This window comes from Aythya ferina (assembly GCF_964211825.1).
Source record: "Aythya ferina genome assembly, contig: HAP1_SCAFFOLD_152, whole genome shotgun sequence".
Classification (NCBI taxonomy): domain Eukaryota; kingdom Metazoa; phylum Chordata; class Aves; order Anseriformes; family Anatidae; genus Aythya; species Aythya ferina.
The window spans coordinates 241,069-261,922 of record NW_028181374.1 but is presented as its reverse complement, the minus strand read 5'-3'; the positions used below and the strand labels follow the sequence as shown (position 1 = coordinate 261,922).

Below are 20,854 nucleotides of genomic sequence, written 5' to 3'. Positions count from 1 at the left end.
GGATTTGGAGAACATCACGTAAGTTTAGGGTGGTTTTCGGATTGGATCCGTGCTTTTTGGGGATTTTCTTCCAGTTTTGGGGGTGATGTCGTTTTTCTTAGGGCTGTTTTTGACGTGTTTTGGGGTCTCCATTGGGTTTCGTTGGGTTTTCCGTGGTCATCGTGATGGAAAAGGGTAAATTGTGGAATTTGGAGAACATCAGGTAGGTTTACGGTGGTTTTTGGGTGGATCTATGGTTTCTGGGGGTTTTCTTTTTTTGTTGTTGTTTTTTTTTTTTTTTTTTTTTTTTTTTTCTCCCAAGAACCATATAAATTACATGCAATACATTGTACATAGAGATTAATATCAAAATGCAATACACATCACGTGCACTTTAAGCTGGACTCTAGTATATGGCAAACACACCAGGGTACATATTGCTTTGAAACCACCATTTTTTTAATGTCATGCATACCACATAATATTCAGTCTTTTGTTTTGTATTTCTCTGATTTTATACAAATATACCAGTGCTTATTATACTATTTACTGGAAAAGAATAAAAAAATCAGATCTGTGTGCCCTCTTCAAATCAAAATTTTGTTCTGAGAGCACTGGATAAATATATATACACACACCAACAAGTGTCATAAGCTTTGCCTTTGCTGACGGAAGATAAATAGTACAAAGAAAGTCTGTCTAGTTTGTTTTACAGGCTTGTCTTTCTCAGTATGGAACAAACTGACCTCCCTGGTCTAACTTTGCAGTTGCCTATTCTGCCTTTGTCCTGCAGAGAAGAGCAAGAAAGGAACAAATCTATTTTTGCACCCCAAAAACGCATTAGAGGAGGATTATCACACCCACCTAAGGGTACTTCCTTGTTTGTTTATAAAGCACAAAGCATGTCTCTTGGACAGTCTCTGTTGCTGGCCTCTTTTGTGCCTTCCATTTATAATAAAGATATTAAGATGCTTACCCCTTGCTTGTTTTTTTTTTTTTTTATTTGTTTGTTTGTTTGTTTTTGTTTTTTTTAAAGAACAGTGGAAGTGGAGAGTCGGATGACAAGCAAGAACAAACACTAGAAACTCCTTGTTCTGCCCCTGCTTTTTAATCACCCAGCATCACCCCGGCTGCAAAACAGCCTCTGCTGATTTACCTGCTTGTTAAAGCACCCCACAGGCTGCAAGTGCGGTGTGCTAGGTGTCAAGTTATATTTAACGGTGCACACGTAACCATTCATCTTCCCACAGTCGAAGCACAGAACAGCCTCTTGCTAACACAACTCATCCCTGCTGCTGCAAGAAACCCTAAGGCCTGCAGGAAAACCTCAAGCTAAGAGTTCCAAAGCAAAAGCAGAAAACGCATCATTTGTACTCTTTCTATTTGAGGGAATTCTAGCTGCTAAATGCTGCCTACATCTGAGGGCACGTTCTGAGGCTGCCGGGAAGGACACTCAACACCCACTGACAGCAGGAGTGCAAAGATGCCAGCCAAGAAGGCAAAGGTTAGAGCTGAACACTGCCTCAGCTTCCTCCAGCAGCCAGCTGGGGGTCACCTTTCACCACGCTCTCTGAGACTCGGAGCCCCGAGTTACCGCAGCCGCCACGTACAGCTGCTCCTTGCTGGCCCAAACTATTTGAACAGTCTTCAGACTTCAGGGACCTGTTTTACGACAGCCTCAAGATCAAATTCATCTGTTCCTGAAGGCGCTGATCGTCCTGCTGTTTCTGTAGCTGTCAAAGAACAATCCTGAACTGAGGCACTCGTCTGATCAAACAGTGCTTCGGCACAGATTTGTCTTTAGCTTGACACATCAAGGTGAAGAGGAATCGATTCTTGCAAGCAACCTCTCAAGCAGGGATCTAATAAGGTGACCAAAACGACAGATCTGTTGTGCAGATCTGAGCACGTCACTCTGCAGGGAATCACTTTCAAGCCTAAGATGTTTCACCCATCTCCCTGCCCCAGAGCGACACAAGGAAAGCTCTTAAGCAATTGCTAGCCTCTCCTCAGTGCTCACGAGTCCCAAATCACTAATTTTACAATATATAAACCATGGCAGCTGGCACCTAGTTGGCACACGGTGACACTGCACACGTTGGCAGTGCTGTCAGGAGCTGGAAAGTCAGGGGTGAGGGGGTTAAGGGAAAACCACACATCAGTTTAGCAACTTGGCTCCCGTAGGATACTTCCTACGGCAGGAGTTTTAGCAAAGTCCCTCCCTCAGAGGGACCTGCTGGCTAATTAAAACAGGACTTCTGCTGGAGCAGTCAGAAGGCAGCAGGGTATCAGGAGATATCCAGTGGGCATCACCGTCAGCCTGTGGCAGTTTGGGGTCCAGGTATCAGTGGTTATGCGTGGTTTTCTCTGCTTCACTTTCTCCAAAGCTGTGAAAAAATAGTTCTTTTACAGCACTGTACAGTCACACGTTACGGATGGAACCAGCTGCATCAACTTCCAGTACGACGGTGTTGGAAAAAGGTGCCTTTGGTGGTCAGGAGCACAACAGCTCTGGTGAGGTGTTATTTAAGTGTGTTCTTACATCTGAGTTTCCTCATAGCAGTATGTAGCTGAGGGGGTCCAGGTTTCCCAGGTAAGATTGATGTTTTTTCTCCTACCAAGCACCAGCTCAGTATACAAAGCTCTGTTAATAACACCCAAGCGTGTAGATGTTAAACTGAAACTGCTTTTAAACCTATTTGTTGTTACGAAAATAGCTTAATACACCATCTTCACAGGGTAAAAATTCACATGGAAGGACAAAAAAACCCAGAAGCGCTTCCTGAGCTTCAGTTTACCAACAGCACCATCGGATTTAGATCCTGGCCTGGCAGCCAGGATGCAGGGTCTGTAAGCATTGCTGCGATGTGCAAGTGCCAAGGCAGGTTTCTGGCCTGCCCTGAATAAAATACCTTTTTTTTTTAATACAAACAGCGTGCCAGGTACGCTGTAATGCCAATGTGCCAGCTCAATAGAGGATGTCAAACAACAGAGGCGTTTATCCTAATTTCTGGCATGAAAACACTTTTAACAGCATTCTTTTCATGAAGAAAACCCTCTCTATCTTCTCCAATGCTCCAGGATCTGCTGCAGCTGCAGCAGCCGCGCTGGTACAACCCACATCTTTGCCAAATCTTTTCAATAATTGTGCTTTACCTCGGCAATGTTGAGGTCACTCCTCTTCCTCCTCCAGCTGAGCAAGCAGCTCGCTGGCTCTGCCACACCGCAGGTGCGGAAGCGAAAGCTGGGAACACAGGAGTCAAACTCTCAGTGCTCACAAAGCCACCAGGGCAGAGGGCTGACACAGAGGCACCCCGGATCCGCTCTCCCTCCCCGCTGCGAGGCTCGCAGCAGCCCCAACCCGAAGCACACACAATGCTTCGCATGGTGATGTCACCGCTGATTCTGAGTCCCCACGTGAGGATCTGCTTCACCACTCTCAACGTTGGTGTTGGTTTTTGATTTTTGTTTTTTTTTTTTTTCTTTTAAACATTCTCAGCTTATGGGAAACCATCAGGTAAACCACAGATCGCTAGGGAAGAAGGCCCACACGAGGGAAGTCCGTGCTTTTCTTCCAGGCAGTGGCACGTGCTTTAACACGCCGCGTTCGACAAAGCAGCTCTCCCCGTTTTGCTCAGTGGCAACAGGCACGACTGCAACGCACACAGGTGTAGGCAGCACCTGCAGGTCCCAAACCCTTAACCCGTTTTTAGAGAGCACCAATTTTTTAAGTAGTGCTTTTCCCTTAATCCATGACCCCTTCTTTCCTTTATTTCTATCGGGTGGCTCTCCTCCATTTTCCTCCTCAGTGTCTGAGCAGACACTGGGAATCGTTTCCGGAGGAAGGGCACGGCTGAAGCTCCTCCATCTACTCTCCGAGAAAAGAGAGTATGTTAAAGAATACATCTTTCCTTTCTTTTCCCTTTTTTAAATACAATTTCTGAAATCAATGCTGCGGCCTGGCAGCAAATACCTACGGGACTAAAGGTGATTCCTCATCCTCACTGTAACGTTGTAGTTAACCTCCCAACGAACCCATCTCCCCAGGAAGCGGCCATTTGAGATGGGAAGGGGCAGAGCAAGAGGAAGCTCTCCTTAGCCTAGCTCTTCCCCCAACACCACCTCGCCACCCAGCACCAAATTCAACTCACCTGCTCCTCCCGATCACTCGAACGGGCGTCCGACGCTGGCACACGCCGCAGCGGTGGTTCTGACGTGCCTTAAATCACCTCTCCGCAGAATATCTCGGGTCTGTACGCTCAAATAACGCAGTATTTGAGAAATAACGCCCAGAGCTCACACTCTGAGTGCAGCCCAACAGCACCGAAGCACCGGTAGGCTAAACATTCCAAACCTGGCAACAAGGCTGACCCAAGCAACAGCACGGAACCCTTCTGCACCTTCAGCGTGGACATCAGCGTAAGGAAACACAGACCTCCTCGATCCAAATTTTAAGCGAGAAACGCAAAAGGTCACCCAACCGGCTTGTTTTCAGCAAGCTAAAGGAGAAATTAAGGCGACAACCGGGTGCATCCAGAGTTAGTCAGATCCTGAAGGCAGTTCCTTGGGGGAACGGAGGAGCAACGCGCCAGATGAGGGCTGCCTTACAGCGCACCCCTTAGAAGCACTGCTACGGAAGGAAGGCAGAAGGTTGGAACTCGAAAGAACTCGCAAGGCGCCCGTTAAGGGGGAAATCTTTCATTTTTTTCTCAGCAGAACCTCCCCTCTCCCTCCCCCCCCCCCCCCCCCCCCATGAAGGCAGACCGGGGACTCTTTGCTTCCTTAGGGAGAGGGCAGGGACGGGGCAGGGTGGTGGGACAGATGGCCAGAGGTTCGGATGGACGGACAGACAGCCGGACAGAGGGCCCAGCAAGGCCTGACGAAGGGCTCAGGAGCGGGAGGGAAGGGCAGGGCGAGGGGAAAGGCAGAGAAGTACAAATCTCTTTTTCCTTGTGATAACTTTTCTTGACCAAAAAACACGATTGTGAATGAGGGAAAATGAAAGATGTAACATGGGGACGTGCGGATACTCACGATGATGCAGCCTTCTATCCGCATGTTCGCTGTGCTGCTGGCATAGCAGCTGCGGGAGCCTGGCAGCAGAGGGCAGTGAAGCCAAGCAGCTGGGATCCGTCTCTGGGGAAGGGGGCACTGAGAAAGCGCTTGCAAACGGGTCACAAGCCCTCAGCCTCTGGAGGCGGCGCCTGTCAGGCGTGAAGGAAAGGGATCCCTTCTGGGAAGATGCTGTGGGCTTGCTGAGGCTCGAAGAACAGACGGTGCTGGCTGCTACCAGCGTGCTGCAGCAGCGGCAAGACAGAGCCGTGGTGGTTTTCCTCAGCTGGGCAGCTGAGCTCCAGCACAAGCGCTCTCTCCCTGCCCCTCCTCCAACGCCAAGGGGAGAAAAGAGGCTGGCAAGGGCTCAAGGGCTGCCAGAAGGACAGGGAGATCACTCCACAAGGAGCGTCACGGGCAAAGCAGGCTCAGCACAGCCTGTTCCAGTCCAGCCCGGGGCCTGCTCCTGCGGGGGCTCTCCACAGGCCGCGGCCTCCTCCAGGCCACAGCCACCTGCTCCACCGGGGGCTCCTCCACCCGCAGGGGGGCTGCAGCGTGGAGATCTGCTCCACGGGGGACCCATGGGCTGCAGGGGGACAGCCTGCTCCACCAGGGGCCTCTCCCTGCACAGGCCGCAGGGGAACCGCTGCTGTGAGCCTGGAGCACCTCCTGCCTCCTGCTGCACGGACCTTGTGGACTGCACAGAGCTTTCTCACTCCTCCCTGAGCCAGACGCTGCTGGGCAGCAGCTTTTGTTCCCTTTCTTAGATGCAAGATCTTCTTAAATTCATCAGCGTAAGGAAACACAGACCTCCTCGATCCAAATTTTAAGCGAGAAACGCAAAAGGTCACCCAACCGGCTTGTTTTCAGCAAGCTAAAGGAGAAATTAAGGCGACAACCGGGTGCATCCAGAGTTAGTCAGATCCTGAAGGCAGTTCCTTGGAGGAACGGAGGAGCAACGTGCCAGATGAGGGCTGCCTTACAGCGCACCCCTTAGAGGCACTGCTACGGAAGGAAGGCAGAAGGTTGGAACTCGAAAGAACTAGCAAGGCGCCCGTTAAGGGGGAAATCTTTCATTTTTTTCTCAGCAGAACCTCCCCTCTCCCTCCCCCCCCCCCCCCCCATGAAGGCAGACCGGGGACTCTTTGCTTCCTTAGGGAGAGGGCAGGGACGGGGCAGGGTGGTGGGACAGATGGCCAGAGGTTCGGATGGACGGACAGACAGCCGGACAGAGGGCCCAGCAAGGCCTGACGAAGGGCTCAGGAGCGGGAGAGAAGGGCAGGGCGAGGGGAAAGGCAGAGAAGTACAAATCTCTTTTTCCTTGTGATAACTTTTCTTGACCAAAAAACACGACTGTGAATGAGGCAAAATGAAAGATGTAACATGGGGACGTGCGGATACTCACGATGATGCAGCCTTCTATCCGCATGTTCACCTGCTCATAGAGCCACACCTGGATCCTCGACCTCTGCAGAACGAAGGAGGAGAGTAAGTCGGGCCACAAACACTGAGCACTTTTGTTCAGCTCCCAAACACTCCGAGGAGCAACTCTCAGGGGCAGTTCCAATGTGCAATCTGACATTTGAGCGTTATACCATCGGGTGAATACTACACGTTTGGTGAAGAACACGTTTCCAGTCACAAGGGAACACCCCTGCACGCCCGGCTACACGAGGGGGAAATGCCGGGCTCCTTGTGCCCACCAGCACACCGCACAGCTCTCCATCCCCCACAAACCCGTCCCGGGACACAGCCAGGAGCCGAAAACTCACCGAGGGGAATCCCCAGACCCTCCCCACTCCCCCCACACTCCCCAAATCCCCATCCCCGCCCCCTCCCCGCGGTACTCACGTTCTGCAGGTAGCGGAAGATGAGGTTCTGGGGCGCTGCGTTAAGGGCTCAGCACGGGGACGACAGTTCCGGGCTCGGGACAAGGCCCCAAACCCCACAGCGAGGCCTCAGGGCCCCGCGACAAGGCCTCAAGGCCCGGGCCGAGCCCCCTGAGGTCCGAGCCGCCCCCCACCCACCTCCCCGGCACCCCCCAGCCGCAGGAAGGATACGATGGGCTGCACCATCACCTTCTGCACCTTCTGGCCCTGCCCGCGGTACGCCATGGCTGCTGCCGCCTCGCCGCTCCCGCTCCCAGCACCGCAGGCAGAAGAGGCGAAGGCTGATGGTAGAACAGGGCTTCTTGGGGTGAAGGGAAAGCGAGGGCAGGTGGGCGCAGTCTCTGAGCTCTCCTCCTCCTGAGTTTGCTTTTTCTCCCCCATTTCTGAGCCGCCAGAAGTCCCCGTGAAGTCCTTCGGCACGATGAAGGCCTGCGTGAGCTCCAGCAGCAGTTTCGTCGGCGGAGGTTTTCCCTGGTGGGGCCGGGGCATCACAGCACACACACACACACACACACAGAGACGCGTGGTTTTGTCCAAACATTAAGTATTTACAACAAATTCGACAAGCGCTTTTCCTCTGCCAGCAGCAAATGCCTGAGGGCCCCCACAGCTTCACAAATCATAGCGGGAAGTGCCTACCGTGCCGCGAAAAGTTCGGAAAATAATTCAAAATTGATCTGCTAGGGGAAAAAAAACGATGGCTGGTGGCAGGGTACACAATACACCCGAATCTCAGCTCTGTCCTCCGCAGGGTCAGTGCCCACGCCCAAGTGCGATGCTGATGGCACCCGAACATTTGCTGTAGCAGGCAGCAGAGCCAGCAGCTCAGGGGAGCAACTTTTAAAACCAAGAGGCACTTAAACAACCCTTCATCGACCCTGTGACTGCGGCAGAGTCCCGACTGCTCGCCCCGGAGTCCTCACACAGGCAAAAAGCACCAACCAAAGCCTGGGGGAACTTTGGTATAGCACAAGAGAAGGGAGTGGGGGTAGTGGAGCCGCATGGCAGAGCTGCTGCTTTTCACCATTTGATCCTCCCTGATAATTGAAAGGAAGGCTGGGTGGGCTGACCCCCACCCCCATTCCTGGCAGCAAGTTTGGTCCACAACACACTGGAACAACGATTCTGCTCCCTCCCACCCCTACAGCTTCATCATCTGACACAGGTACAGTCAAAACAATGGCATACACGAGTAAAAGTCAAGAGTTGACATAGTAACTCCAGGATTTGGCTATCAACTGTCCGAGAAATCAGAACACCGAAGCTTCACAATGTGCCCAACATCGAGTTGTGCCAAGGGCGGAGGAAGGAAGAAGCTTTACATTTAAGCCTTCAGAGCATCGCTCCATCAGAAGATCGATTTGCAGCCACCATGGCGTGCCAATGGAGATCTTTCTGTGCCAAAAGAAGTGCTTTGTCCTCTCGATATCGAAGGTAACCACCTATAGTTACAGAATGGATGCACAAGACCTTAACTCTGACCAGCAGGGAAATTTAGGACAACTGAGGGCAGATCCTGCCAATTTCTACCACTTCGGACTGTGCTTTAAGTCTCATTGCAAAGCCTCAGTTAGAAAAAGGATCACCTCGGGGTATCCAACAAGAAGAACAGTTTTAATTTTTTTTTTTTTTTTAATTATACCCTAGGACTACGCAGTTCAACTGTCAATCATCTCGGAGAGTTCAAGGAGGAGGTCATCCTCGTCCTTCCCTGGGTCTAAGTCGATTTCGGCTTCCAGTCTGCCTCCTGAGATTTCCCAAAGTAGCTTCTCAAAATCTTCATCCGCAGATAAGGGCACGTTCCCTGTGGAACTCAGCCAGCGTGTCCGTGCCTCTTCTGGCTGGGAAGAAGCTGAGGTCGAGGTCTCGAGATCCATCTCCATCTGCTCCTCAAATCTTTCCGGGCTTCCAAGACGCACTTCAGGTCTTGGGAGAGCAAGAAAGAACAATCAGGATATGCCATTTCTTAACGGGAAATCCTTTTCCTGCAAACCGGCTCTTAAAACTGTAGGCAAGCCCTCCTATGCTTCAATCTTACACAGGGATTGTTATCAATCAACCCAGGGCTACATTTAGAGCCCGATGTGTTACCAGGTACATTTTTCAGTCTGGGGGTTTATCTGTGAAGCCAGGGCACCTGGAGTTGAGGTGGCATTCTTGAGGACCAAAAGGCAGAGGACACTACTCATCATCTATCACCTCACGAGGAAGTAGAACTTCACCTCATCCTCGTTCAGGTATTCAGACAACCCAAGAAGTCACCGGAAAGCTGTGCTGACTTGCAGCATTTCAAGAAAGCCTAATTAAGCAATCCTGCTAGCTGCTAGAAAGTGGTTTCAGGTGACTTATTCCTTTGATGGATTTTGGCTTCAATTATCTCAGAACCCTCATTTTTTCCCACATGTGACAGAACTTATGTTTCCCTGGGGATATACACTGATTAAGAAAAAGAACAAGTTGGGGTTGTCACCTGTTTGGGGGATTTTCTTCAAGTCTGATGGCTGGGACGTGCTCCGGCACGTCTGAAACACCCTAGAAAGCAGCAAAACAGTATTTATGACACATGGGTAAAAGATTCCTTAATAGCTTTTTCCTCCACACTGCTTCTCCTCTGGCATTGCGGAGCCGTGGCCAAAATACAAAACCAAGGTGCTCCTGAAGAAAGTTCACATTCACCTGGAGGTTACTCACGATCTGGTGTCTTTTAAGAACATGGCATTAATGGACAAAATCCCCCACACCAGAGAAATCACAGCATCAGAGTACCGGTTAAAGAGTGCCATTCATCTCATAAATACAGAAGGGTTCTACAAGCATCCTGGAGACAGCTACTGGATTTCTAAGGAAACAGAAGGCCTGCAGAACGTTTGAGTTTTCCACCTTTTCAAATAGAGGAGGGTAGAAATTTAACAAGGGATCCATCGCTGCATTAGCCCCTGGCCTTACCATGGCTGCTTTTCTGGCTGGAGGTCCCATCATGTCAGCATCAAAGGCAGTCTGTAGTTCCACAGCTGCTATGGCAGACGGGTAACTCCCAGGTGCCTTACGTTTCAGTGCCTTCTTCTTGGGGAAAGTGACTTTCCCACGCGAAGGCTTCGCAGATGTCATAAAGTTGGCTAGAGTAAAAGGAAGAGAGAACTGATACAGTCTTGCTCTGCCTCAGGAAAAATCCAGGTTCTCTTAATCATTTCCACAGTCCTTCTACACACTTAAATGCATTTGGCCAGCACAATTACACCGCCATTGCCTGGATTCTCAGGAATCTTTTCCACATAGTAAACTCTGTCTACCAACAAGCCATACAAAGGAACAAAGAAACCGAAGAGCTACAGTAAATAATAATCCAGGACAAGGGAAACCTCAGACACATAGCAATCCTAAGTGCAAGCTAGGTTCACAAATATAGACAGCTTTTATATTTAAAGTCCCGCTCCCGCTAGGAAAGGAAAAAGCAGCAGTTATAGTAGGACAAGAGTGTATGCAACTCTTGTACCAGCTTCCTCTCCCTTGCAGTGATGTCCCACAGTTAAGTTGTTCTACAAAGTCCACATTTGTAGTGTCATTTTCTAGTCTCCCGTTCCTTACCTAACATCTGGCTGGCAGGAAAAGAAGCAAACTAAGAAAAAGAAAGTACACCCTTTGCTTCGTAGCACTGCGTGGCAAAATGCACCCAGCCAGAGTTACAGCATGAGAATTGTCATCTTCTGTCTGTATTTCAGAAGACAACCTAAGTAACTCTTAACCTTCAACACTTACTTTTAGCTTCCTGGCCCTGAAATTGAGCTGCCACTTTCCCTGCTGGTTCAGTATTAAAGAAGCCAGCAGTAGATTTGACAGCAGCTTCCTCCTGCCGAAGCTTCTCTTGTTGTTCTCTCTGTTGCCACTTCTCCCACCGTCTCTCTTCAAAGCTCTTCTCTGGACATTTACGAGTTCCACTCTGCTGAGTGGGCTAGAAGGAAAGAAAAGTAGTGCATGAATAGGACAAAAAAAATAAATAAAATCCGTGGAGATTTCGTTAAGAAAATCTGATCAGCAATCCCTCCAAAATGGTCTTGATGTGGAACAGCATATTAATCTTGTTCAGGTTACTGTTGTTTTTTTTTTGTTTGTTTGTTTGTTTGTTTGTTTTCCCATAAAATTCTGCCTGTAACAAGAGCCATGCTTTACTATGGACGCAGTCTCACATATCTGCAATATCCACTATGGCAAGCTTCTTTAAACAGCTAGGGTGTTCTGCTGTACATCTATTTATCACATTCTTTTTAAGCAGCAGAAAGTCATACAAGTTCCCCTATACAGTATCCACTGACAGATTGATTTCCTTGAACACAGAACTCTGGCCTTCTGTATTAAATCCTTCATGTCTGACAGATCAAGTCAGTAAGAACAAAAAGAATTCCCTCCACGTTAACTGTGTAGATTTCAGCTGGTGCTAACAGGGTTTCTTTCTTGCTGTGGTATAAACAGACTGATTCCAAGTTTGAGGATTACAGAGTTGTCTGGAAATGCTGCTGGCGATAGGATTTAGACTGCACTGCAGCTCCTACCAGCTGCTGAAGGGTAAGAACACACTCAAGAGGGTGGCACACGGTGAGTAACAAAACTTGTCAGAATTATCAGAAATTGTACGAATGTATGTGTGTCTTCACAGAGGACTCACCTGTACATCAGGTCCAGAGGAAAGTTTAGGAAAAGGCCGGTTCAATTCCACTGCCTTCTTTTCTTCTTTTTCAGGTGCTTTAAAAAAAGACAAAAAAAAGTGTTGTCAACGGCAGAAATAAAGAAAGCTGGGTACTTGTTTCCTTTGTGCATTTATTTCCTTGTGTCCCATGAGAGAGAGAGAGAAAGGCTACAATGTGCAAGCCATTCAGCATTTATCCATGAAGCAGATCCTGAGCAAACTGAACTTGCTCAATATGGGAAGCACCTCACTGGGGCAGGCATTAAAGCATCTTATTACCTGTTAGTTTTGTGCTCCATAAAGATTTCTGCTCTGCTGGGGCAGGTCCGGGTTGTGCTGAGGGAGCTGGCACATCTCCTTCACTCTGCTGCATCCGCAGAGCTTTCTCACGCTTTATTTCTTCCAAGGTTTTAACACGCACTTCTCCTTCTGGCTTGACTTTTCCTGCCGGCTCCTTCGCCTGCCCTTTGCTGGGCCCGGACAGAGCGAGCTGCTTCTTGGACTCACCCTGAATTTTGCTCTTGCTATGGCATTCTCCTGCTTTTTTCTTCTCTTCTACCAAGCGATTATTCTTTTTTTCAGACAAGGCTTCAGAGAAAGTTTGCATGCGACCTGCACGAGCAGCTCTTGCCCCTGCGCTGGAATCTTCAGTTTTACCGTGCCCTTCAGCCTCGGCTTTGGCTTGAGGTTCGCGTCTCTGAAGAGCTTTCTCACGACGGATTTCCTCCAGTGTTTTCACATGGATCTCTCCCATCGGCTTAGCAGCCTTCCCTGTCATCATCAAGAAATGAGGAGAAGCACCAACATTTAAAGAGAGTCCAGCAATATTTTAAGTCTCCAAAATTTGTCAGAGCACTAAGGAAAACTCATCTTGAGCGTTCCCAATAATGCATCTTAGAACAATATCCTTAGAACAACATTCTCCTCCTCCTCTGAGCCACTTGTATTTTGAAGACCAGTCCTATCCAGAGAGAACTGCTACACAGAAATGCTGCTTTACTTTATTACTTTTTCAGACTGCATTTCAAATTCCTGCTCCTGGCAGTGGTTCTATTCTAATTGTACGTAACGGTTCACAGAAGCAGCTAAAAACCTCGACAAGGCACAAGTAGAAAATAAACACACACCTAGAGACAGAGTTCTGATAGTGGCTGTCAGAAGAGCTTCAGCACTCAACCAAGAGGCGTCAGTTCTTTGTTTTCGTTTAAATTAGTTTGTAGGGATGTATGAAAGCAGTCCAAGTTTGTGGAAAGGAAGGAGGAGAAAGCATATTTAAGATCTAGCTGTTACCTCTCTCAGTACTGGTCTGTTTAGGAGGTAATCCCAGCCTGTCCTTCAGAGACTTGGGAACTCGAACTTCAAAACAGAAAAAGAATGAATTAGGGAGGCTGCATAATGTCAACTTCAGGTTCACATTTCAAAACAAGACAGGAAAGGTAACTTTGAATCCCAGTGATTACGACCTCAGCCAACATGCAAAAAGAAACATCACTGGAAAAGGACAAACAGAAAGACTAAATACGAAACCCAGGAATCCAATCCAGATGCCCGTTTAGTACCTGTCTCTCTCTTGGGTGCTTTGTCAGCATTTCCCGGAGCCTCTACCTTCTTCCCCAGCCTTTCAGCAAGGCTGCGCTTCACTGGAAGGCTGCCTACATCATCTTCAGAGAAAACAAGGAATATTGTAAGAACTTTTCTTTGCAGGAAGGTTTGAGAACAGTCAACAATAAGCTTCTCTTTTTCAAGCATATTTTCATAGAATTGCCTTTCAGCTGCTAAATGATTTATTTTTTTTTTTTTTCCGTTTCTGCCGTCAACACAGATCTCCACTGCAATGTATTTTCCTTTCATACATCACAAATACTCTTTAATGCAGTCATATATAGAAGGCAGCACCTACGTAACAGCTCGTAAAAAGTTCTCACCCGCGGAGGCTTTCCGTTTTCCTTGTCTATCAGCAAGATCTACTCGAACCACAGGTTCCTCCCCTAAAACAAAAGGGAATTTTTTTTTCTATTTCACAGAAACCAGTAGACAACAGAAATATTATCCTGTTAGCCCATGTCCAAAAAACCCTAGTCAGACACTGTTTTGACAGCTAAACCACACAAACTCATATTTTAACTATAATTAACATGGAAAAAAATATTAATAGTCTCAGTGCTTGCTTCAAATTCCAGCTGAGATAGTAGAGAGTGAATCTGAGTCTGCTTGACACCTATACTTTGTGCAGAACAAAGCTGCATAAGCAAGCAGAATATTCTTAGGTGCAAATGCTGAGAAATATTCCTTTCTAAGGTGAATGTCTACGAGTAAAAGTACTTCCACACTTTTTTCCCTTTAAAAGGCATTTGCACAGCTCTAAACAATTTATACACAAACACCTGTCATACTGTGTCCACACCTGCCACTGTACGCCTTTTTAATGCTTCAGAAATTGCTTCTTATATAGCACTGGCTTCTACAGCTCGCTCTTCTCGTTACTCTTCTGTTTTTCAGTTACCCCCCTATTGGCATACTGACACTTTTTTTTTTCTCCTGCCACTGCGCTTAACCTGAGCACCAAATCTTTCCAGTACAACCAGGGACTTTAAGCATAAAAGCACGTTTTGAACAGAAGGCAGCACCAGAAGGCTAACATGGGTGAATTGTTTTAATTATTGCTTAACCCTCCAGTTTAGGAGTAATGAAATCAAAACAAAAGCATTCATTATTACCTTTCTTGGAAGACACTGTCACAGTTCTCACCACTGTCCGGACATTTTCCTCTTCTGGAGCAGGAAAAATCATAGAATCAACGGGACGAAGAGAAGATCTTGAAGAACCTTCTGTTCAGAGCAACCAAAACATAAGGAAGTTTACCCAACATAAAAAACTATCACAAAGAACAAAAAACTTTAAATGATTTGTTACTGTCAAAAATACAGCAAGCAGAGCATGTAAAGAAGAGAGGTGACTAATTTGCCTCTGGTTGCCCTTTGAACTCCCATTTAGAATACCAGCTGGCTGAGAATCAGGTTGCTTTATGCCCCCAGCTAAAAATGGAAGTCTGTCCCTCAAGCAGCTCCCAGTCACCATCACCTGCCGTGAACAGGATAAGAAAGTAGGCAATATTAACTCACCACCGTGTCTCTTATTTTTTTCCTTCATCTTCTGCCATTTGATTTCCTCAAGTGTTTTTATTCCAAAATTCAGATTGCCCTCTGAAAACAGGAAACAGTTCATGAGACAGGCTTAGAGGCACTCACTGAGGACCACAGGTCCTCAGGCTTCTTAGCGCTCAGGAACTTTCTGAAGTATTTCGAATAAAGCCTGTCAACACTCCTCACAAGTGAAAGAGCCATAGAACCAATGGCATTTTGCCCCTCCTTTCATCCTTCAGGGTTCAAAATGTAGTTTTAATTTTAATCCATTTACACGATATTAGATCCACATTTTAATCCATTTACACGATATTAGATCCCTCTATCGTTAGATATGGCTTATCAACAGTGGTTGCAAGGCTGCACGTGCAGCCATTTAAACTCCATGCTGTGGCCCTGTTTTGTTCTCCAAAAGTAAAGAAAAGGAGTTCACCTTTCTGACCCAATGGGCACATGATGGTATTAATGGCAGAAATGAGATCATGGAAATAACCGACTCCATTCAGCACCCCTACATTTTGTTGTGTTTTTACACCACGCTGCTTTTGACTTAACTGTCAAGTTCTTCTGATTTATCCTACTAAGGTGCTGGCATACCTTGTTTAGTAGTAATAGAACTGCCTTTCCGAGTGGAAATCACCCGTAATCCATTTTTGCCTTCCGCAGCTGGATGCTGGACGGGAGTTTTAGTTTCTTCTCCTTCCTCAGAAAGTTGGTCTGAAGGGGAAAAATCGATTCAGTTATGCATAGACCAGGTTGGTCATGATTACGTAGCTCATGCAGTGACACTTCAGCCCATGGTTCATACAAAAAACTTTGTTGCTGTTTTGTTTTTTTTTTGTTTGTTTGTTTGTTTGTTTGATTGTTTTTAAACAGCTACACTGACCTGATGAACTCCTAAGTAGAATACACTAGGACAAAACATCTAGGACTCTAGATTCTCTCTGCAGCTTTAACTACTACACAACACATTGCTCTTCAGACAGAAAAAAGAAATTTCCTTCCTAGTTTCACATAGAATTTTACAGAAAAGACCAGCTAAAGCCAGGAGTGGTTCTAAGCTTTCCTCCAACGTTTCAGCTTCTGTCCACTGACTGCCAGACAAAGCCACCAGTGACCTGGCCAGACTACCTGCCCTATCGCTAGTCAGACCTCAGGTCATCTGTGATTTATACACTCATTTACAGCACAGATTCCTTCCAAGAACCAAAGATTTAACACATTCATTTACAGCACAAATTCCTTCAAGAACCAAAGATTTAACACATTCATTTACAGCACAAATTCCTTCAAGAACCAAAGATTTAACACATTCATTTACAGCACAAATTCCTTCAAGAAACAAAGATTTACACAATCATTTACAGCACAAATTCCTTCCAAGAACCAAAACATGCTCACCATCATCATCTTCATCATCATCTGCAGCATTGATTAACACTGGAGGGTGTGTAGGGCTTGGGACATTTTCAGAGTTTTCCACTTTCGTCACCCCCTTAGCTGTGGAGAGGGATTTGACTGGACAGAAAGTTTGTTTTGCTGCAGTGACATCTGAGCCACTTTCAGATCATCGTCCGCGCACTCAGGCGGACTTGGCAGTGTAGCTAGAGGAAGAGGAGGATCATCGGTAATATGGCAGTTTAAAACTTTGACCACAATGCAAAGAGATGGTAGCAAAGGCAGATAACCCGCACAGACAACGAATTCAGCATCTCCTTTTGCCCATCCCATCACTGCTTACACCGTGAACAATGATTTCCCTTCCAACAACAACACATCTCCCTACCACCCAGCAAAAGCGGAAACAACAGGAAGCAAACTGCAAGGCAAACATCACACAAAGCAAAGAGAAGCTGAGCACGAAAGCAGAAAACAAACACCAGCAGTACACTCGGTGCAGTACACCTATGACTGCAGACCTTTTCCTGCCCTCACAAATGAACAGTTACCTGACGCCCCCTACAGGATTGGCACCCACTAAGTAATACTCAAAATTAATTCTTCAGCGCTTAAAGAAAAAGGACCTAAACTCACTCTTGCTTGGTGGTAAGAATTGTCCATCGATGTAACGTCCCTTTGCATGATGAAAAGCACAGTTGGCTTTCTGACAGCCTCCCGGCTGCTTCTCCCAGTAGCAAGGAATCTCACTGCGCTTTTTCTGAAGACAGAAAGAAAGAAAAGCTCGTGATAACATGCACCTGAGGCTTGCAAAGAGATGCACAGCTCCAGATCGTGACAGCTGTCACAACACAGTGCTGAAACAGCATTCCAAAGGTCAGTTTCTCAGTTAAGTGTAGTATTTCTGGGCATATTCACAAAGTTTGCATAAGCTGTAACCACTATGCACATTTAGTTTGGTCATCACTCAGTTTGAGAAGACAGGCACTCTCAGACATCACTTGAGGGTGGCTTAAACTAATACACCTAGGATTATACTAGGATTATTCAGAGGGAAAAAGAACATCTGAAATTGCCTAGGTTAACCCTGTCTAGAACTACTTCTTGGAGACTTAGTTCTGCTGCACCTTTAACTTTCCCCACTTCCTACCCCAGGCAGCTACAACAGCGTTATCTGAAGGACTGTGGGTCAGAAGACACCTGATAGTTCATTATCAAGCCTGCTCCCATGAGGATAGAACAGCCTGTTTATTACCCCCCTGCTCCAGCACGTTTTAGCAGTCTATTTAACAGCTATTCTGCATCTCTTGAGAAAACTGTCAGCATCTAATAAAAAAAAAATAAACAAATATCTTGCTAAGACATACCTAAGGCATTGATTTTATTTCCCTCTGCTTCCTCCCACCCCCTCTCTTGGTAACAGAAACCAGTATGATTTTGAAGCAAACAAATCTATCCTGCAAAAGCGCAATCAGTACACCTACGGCACTGAAAAATGCTTTTGTGGATTTATTTTGAGAACACATTGTTAGGCACTCACGTCAATTTCCATGTGTCTGAATCGGCAGACATTCCTGAAACAACGACCCTCCTGCCACAGCTTGCAGACCGTCTCATTGCCCAGAGCAGCTTCGCAGTGGCGGTAGGCACATTTGTCTCCCTGGAACCAAAAGGAAACCAACAAGGAAAATAGAGTACAGCCTCAAAAATGGCCATGCTGCTGCCTAATGGTGCTACAACTGAATTCACAATCTATCTGGTTCTCAAGTTAACCAAAGACCAGTGTGCTTCCTCCTCCTAATCTACTCCTTCCTGAAAAAAGGGGAAAAAAAAAGCAAAGCAAAGGAAAGCCAGCCATACCTTGCTACAGGTAGAATAGAAATAGAAGTAGCAATCGTCTCCTTGTTTAGACATGCCGACGAGTTCTGCTAACAAGCTCGGGTTCTCTCCACAGGGACTTCCTCTGCTCTTGGAGAGAGCTGTCTTCACCCTTGCTTGGGCTGAAAGTCTTCTACTGGCTTGTGATCAGTGAAATCTTCTTTTTAAAAGTAACCCGAAAGAAAGTAACAAGTGAAAAATAATGAGGAACAAACATTTTTCCAGCTTTCTTCAGTTAATCAAATCAAGTTATCAGTCTCTCAAAGAGAGCAAAGCCTTGAAATCAGCTGTTACATGAACTAACTAAATATTAAAGTTCTGTAAAGCTGCCAGGAGCTTTGTCAGCAAGCGTTCTCTTCCACATCCTCAATAATATGACCTGGAGCACATCTGGAAGCCTGAAAACGGAGTCACTCCTTAAAAAACCACCTGATGATACATGCAAGTCAATAATCAACTATGGCTACAAATAACTTCTCTAGAACACAGTTAGGACGCATTAAACAGCACGTTCCAGGCCCTGTGGGTCTTCGATTTCACCTACCTGGACAACCTCAGCAAAGTTATCGATCTTCAAAGGCTTCCAGTTAACTGCTCCTGTAGGCCGAACCAAGACTGAATCCGTGAATTAATAATAAAGGGGTAGGAAGAATTTTCCTCCTCACTTTGCCAAGGGAACCTCTCATCCACAATTCAAACATAGGATGCGCTTTTAAACAGCTTATAACTAAGAGAGGAAGCAAGTCCATTTGAATGCTCTCTCAGACTGGATGCAGCCACGGTTAGTTAGCTCTTCAAAAAAATAAAAAACAAAAACCAAAACAAAACAAAAACAAAAAAAAAAACAGCGCATTTAGAGATGAACTCGTGATTCAAAGTGGCTGCAAAAATGAGGCTCCATCTTCCACAGCCGGACAATTTAACTTTTTTTTTCTTTTTTTTTTTTTAATTTAAAATTCAGCATGTTCCAATCTCTGGTCTTCAAGATTTCTTCACCTATTAAGAAAACACAAAAACCTTTCCCCGTCTTTATTACCTGTACAGCAAAAAACATACCAGTGCATCTAAATCCACAGATGTGCATACGCATACACACATCTGTGTTTATACACACACGAGGAGGGAGTGAGAGAAAGTTAGCGAGAGCGACACTGAAAATCAGAATTTTTGCCTTTTCGACACAGAGAGCGCGTAAAAATTCTCTCATTTTGAGGGAACTAGAAAAAAATGGAGGCTCTGCAAAAGATTTTGATGAGTATGCCTTCGAGGCCGATGCTTTGTAACATGAGGGATCTGGGGGCCAGCACACAAATATGCATACGGATGTACATGCATACAGGATAAACATATCTATACACACAAGCGTGCACAGTAGATGTTGTATGATCTCCATATCGAGAACAACTCGTAGCCCTGATCAGACATGTAGAGTTGCAATCAATTAACAGCAGCAAGACAGCAGATCAAGGGTACAGCAAGCTTTGAGAGGCAGGGGAATGCTCACTTTGCCAGTGGCACGGCTGCATGATACCAAGGATTTTGAATTACTTTGATTTTTTGGAAGCAATTTGGTTTTTCTTTCTGCGCTGTAGCTGTGGTGGTTTTACCGTGCTGGGCAGCTAAACCCCACAACCGCTCTCTCACTCCCCCTCCTTTAGATGAGGAGGGGGAGAAGTAAAGCAAAGAACAACTCACGGGTTGAGATAAGGATAATTTAATTAAAGGGAAAAAATTATAATAATTAAATAAAGACTACCATGAACTAAACAATTTAACTAAGGGGAAATAAAAAGGGAAAGGGGAGGGGAAAAGGAAAAATAAAAAGAAGGGAGGAAAACAAACAAACAAAATAAATGAAGGCTATATGGAAGTGCAGAGGAAAGAAATTACTCTCTACTTCCCACAAATGAGCCATGATTGACCACGTCCTTGAAGCAAGGCCTCAACGCACGCAGCCGGTGTTCGAGAGGAGGACCGACGTTTTCCCAACGAGAGCCCACCCCTCCCCTCTTCTTCCTGTTTCCACCTTTTATTGCTGAGTGGGACATCACATGGTATGGAATATCCCTTTGATTGGTTTAGGTCAGCTGCCCTAGTGATGTTTCTCTCCTCACCTTTTTGCCCACCCCCTAGGAGGGTTAGAGAAAGGCCCAATGCTGTGCCACTGCTGCTCAGCAGTACACACAACACTGGTGTGATAACACTGCTGTTCCAGCTACAAGTACAGAGTACGGCACTGTATGGGCTGCTGCAGGGAAAGTAAACATTCCAGCCAGACCCAGTACAGTAGCAAATACCACAGGTTTGCCATCACGTGCTGTTCCCTAATCCATATATCCATCATCAGCCATTGCTGCAGGATCATGAAAGGTTAGAGAAGACGACTTAGGTCCAATTTAACAGCCAATGAGTTTTCGATGAGCAGAGCTGCAACAGATTTTATTTCGCCACAAGCATTTTTTTTTCTTTTTTTCTGATATGAAGTCAGAAATTTTGATTTTTTTTTTTTTTTAAAGACACTAAATGTCACAAAACCTGCAACCAGACCAGATAAAGTTCAATTCAGAGTGATTCTGAATCCTTTCATTAAAACGCTGCACATTTCTGTGCAAATTATTTCTGACTCTTCTGGACAAAAGTGGATGAAATAGTTCTTACAAATTAATAATAAAAGGTTGGAAGCTTTTACTCACACAAACACTAGTGAATTTTCCAGGAAATATTGTTTTGGCAGGGAATTTTCCCAAATCTAAAATAAAGAGAGGAAAAGTTGGGTTCTCATATTAGTTACTGCTTTTGACTGCTGGACAAAGGGAATAAAAACAGTAGTTAAG

At 46.2% G+C, this 20,854-nt stretch overlaps 3 protein-coding genes across 6 annotated transcripts; all 3 read right to left on the bottom strand.

Annotated features, from left to right (window-relative positions):
* Positions 1–416: 416 nt before the first annotated feature.
* LOC311428821 (zinc finger CCCH domain-containing protein 11A-like) lies at positions 417–20,594 on the bottom strand. 4 transcript variants are annotated; one of them, XM_084540087.1, is made up of 6 exons: positions 19,918–20,028; positions 18,565–18,617; positions 18,003–18,180; positions 17,683–17,802; positions 16,779–16,902; positions 417–766 (listed from the first exon to the last, which is right to left on the bottom strand). In XM_084540087.1, the coding sequence occupies exons 3-6, from the start codon at positions 18,054–18,056 to the stop codon at positions 735–737; spliced, it is 330 nt and encodes a 109-aa protein (XP_084396213.1). In that variant the 5' UTR covers positions 18,057–18,180; positions 18,565–18,617; positions 19,918–20,028; the 3' UTR covers positions 417–734. The 4 variants fall into 4 exon arrangements, 3 of the variants coding, with proteins under 3 accessions (XP_084396213.1, XP_084396214.1, XP_084396212.1); XM_084540088.1 differs by having other exon boundaries at positions 19,925–20,025; XR_014687907.1 differs by lacking the exon at positions 18,003–18,180 and having other exon boundaries at positions 19,925–20,025.
* LOC311428830 (uncharacterized protein) lies at positions 4,127–7,437 on the bottom strand (the record flags this gene model as incomplete). Its single annotated transcript, XM_084540095.1, has 4 exons — positions 7,092–7,437; positions 6,883–6,909; positions 6,437–6,499; positions 4,127–4,165 (listed from the first exon to the last, which is right to left on the bottom strand). The coding sequence occupies exons 1-4, from the start codon at positions 7,407–7,409 to the stop codon at positions 4,127–4,129; spliced, it is 447 nt and encodes a 148-aa protein (XP_084396221.1). The 5' UTR covers positions 7,410–7,437.
* On the bottom strand, positions 8,089–13,264 carry LOC311428828 (zinc finger CCCH domain-containing protein 11A-like). Its single transcript, XM_084540094.1, has 8 exons — positions 13,161–13,264; positions 12,892–12,957; positions 11,881–12,372; positions 11,581–11,657; positions 10,677–10,869; positions 9,867–10,036; positions 9,391–9,452; positions 8,089–8,846 (listed from the first exon to the last, which is right to left on the bottom strand). Exons 3-8 carry the CDS (start codon positions 12,353–12,355, stop codon positions 8,579–8,581), a joined length of 1,245 nt encoding a protein of 414 aa, XP_084396220.1. The 5' UTR covers positions 12,356–12,372; positions 12,892–12,957; positions 13,161–13,264; the 3' UTR covers positions 8,089–8,578.
* Positions 20,595–20,854: the final 260 nt, after the last annotated feature.

What these genes read in the sequence shown, in the direction of transcription:
- LOC311428828 (XM_084540094.1), bottom strand. Translation starts at nt 12,355, where the DNA reads ATGGGAGAGATCCATGTGAAAACACTGGAGGAAATCCGTCGTGAGAAA. An exon ending in TCAGGGCCAGGAAGCTAAAA is followed by an intron (nt 10,037 to 10,676) that starts GTAAGTGTTGAA and finishes CTTTTACTCTAG; the next exon opens with CCAACTTTATGACATCTGCG. An exon ending in CAGCCAGAAAAGCAGCCATG is followed by an intron (nt 9,453 to 9,866) that starts GTAAGGCCAGGG and finishes GCTGCTTTCTAG; the next exon opens with GGTGTTTCAGACGTGCCGGA.
- LOC311428821 (XM_084540086.1), bottom strand. Translation starts at nt 20,068, where the DNA reads ATGTCCCACTCAGCAATAAAAGGTGGAAACAGGAAGAAGAGGGGAGGG. An exon ending in ACTTTGCTGAGGTTGTCCAG is followed by an intron (nt 17,803 to 18,564) that starts GTAGGTGAAATC and finishes TTTTGGTTCCAG; the next exon opens with GGAGACAAATGTGCCTACCG. An exon ending in ATTCTTACCACCAAGCAAGA is followed by an intron (nt 767 to 16,778) that starts GTGAGTTTAGGT and finishes TCTTCTCTGCAG; the next exon opens with GACAAAGGCAGAATAGGCAA.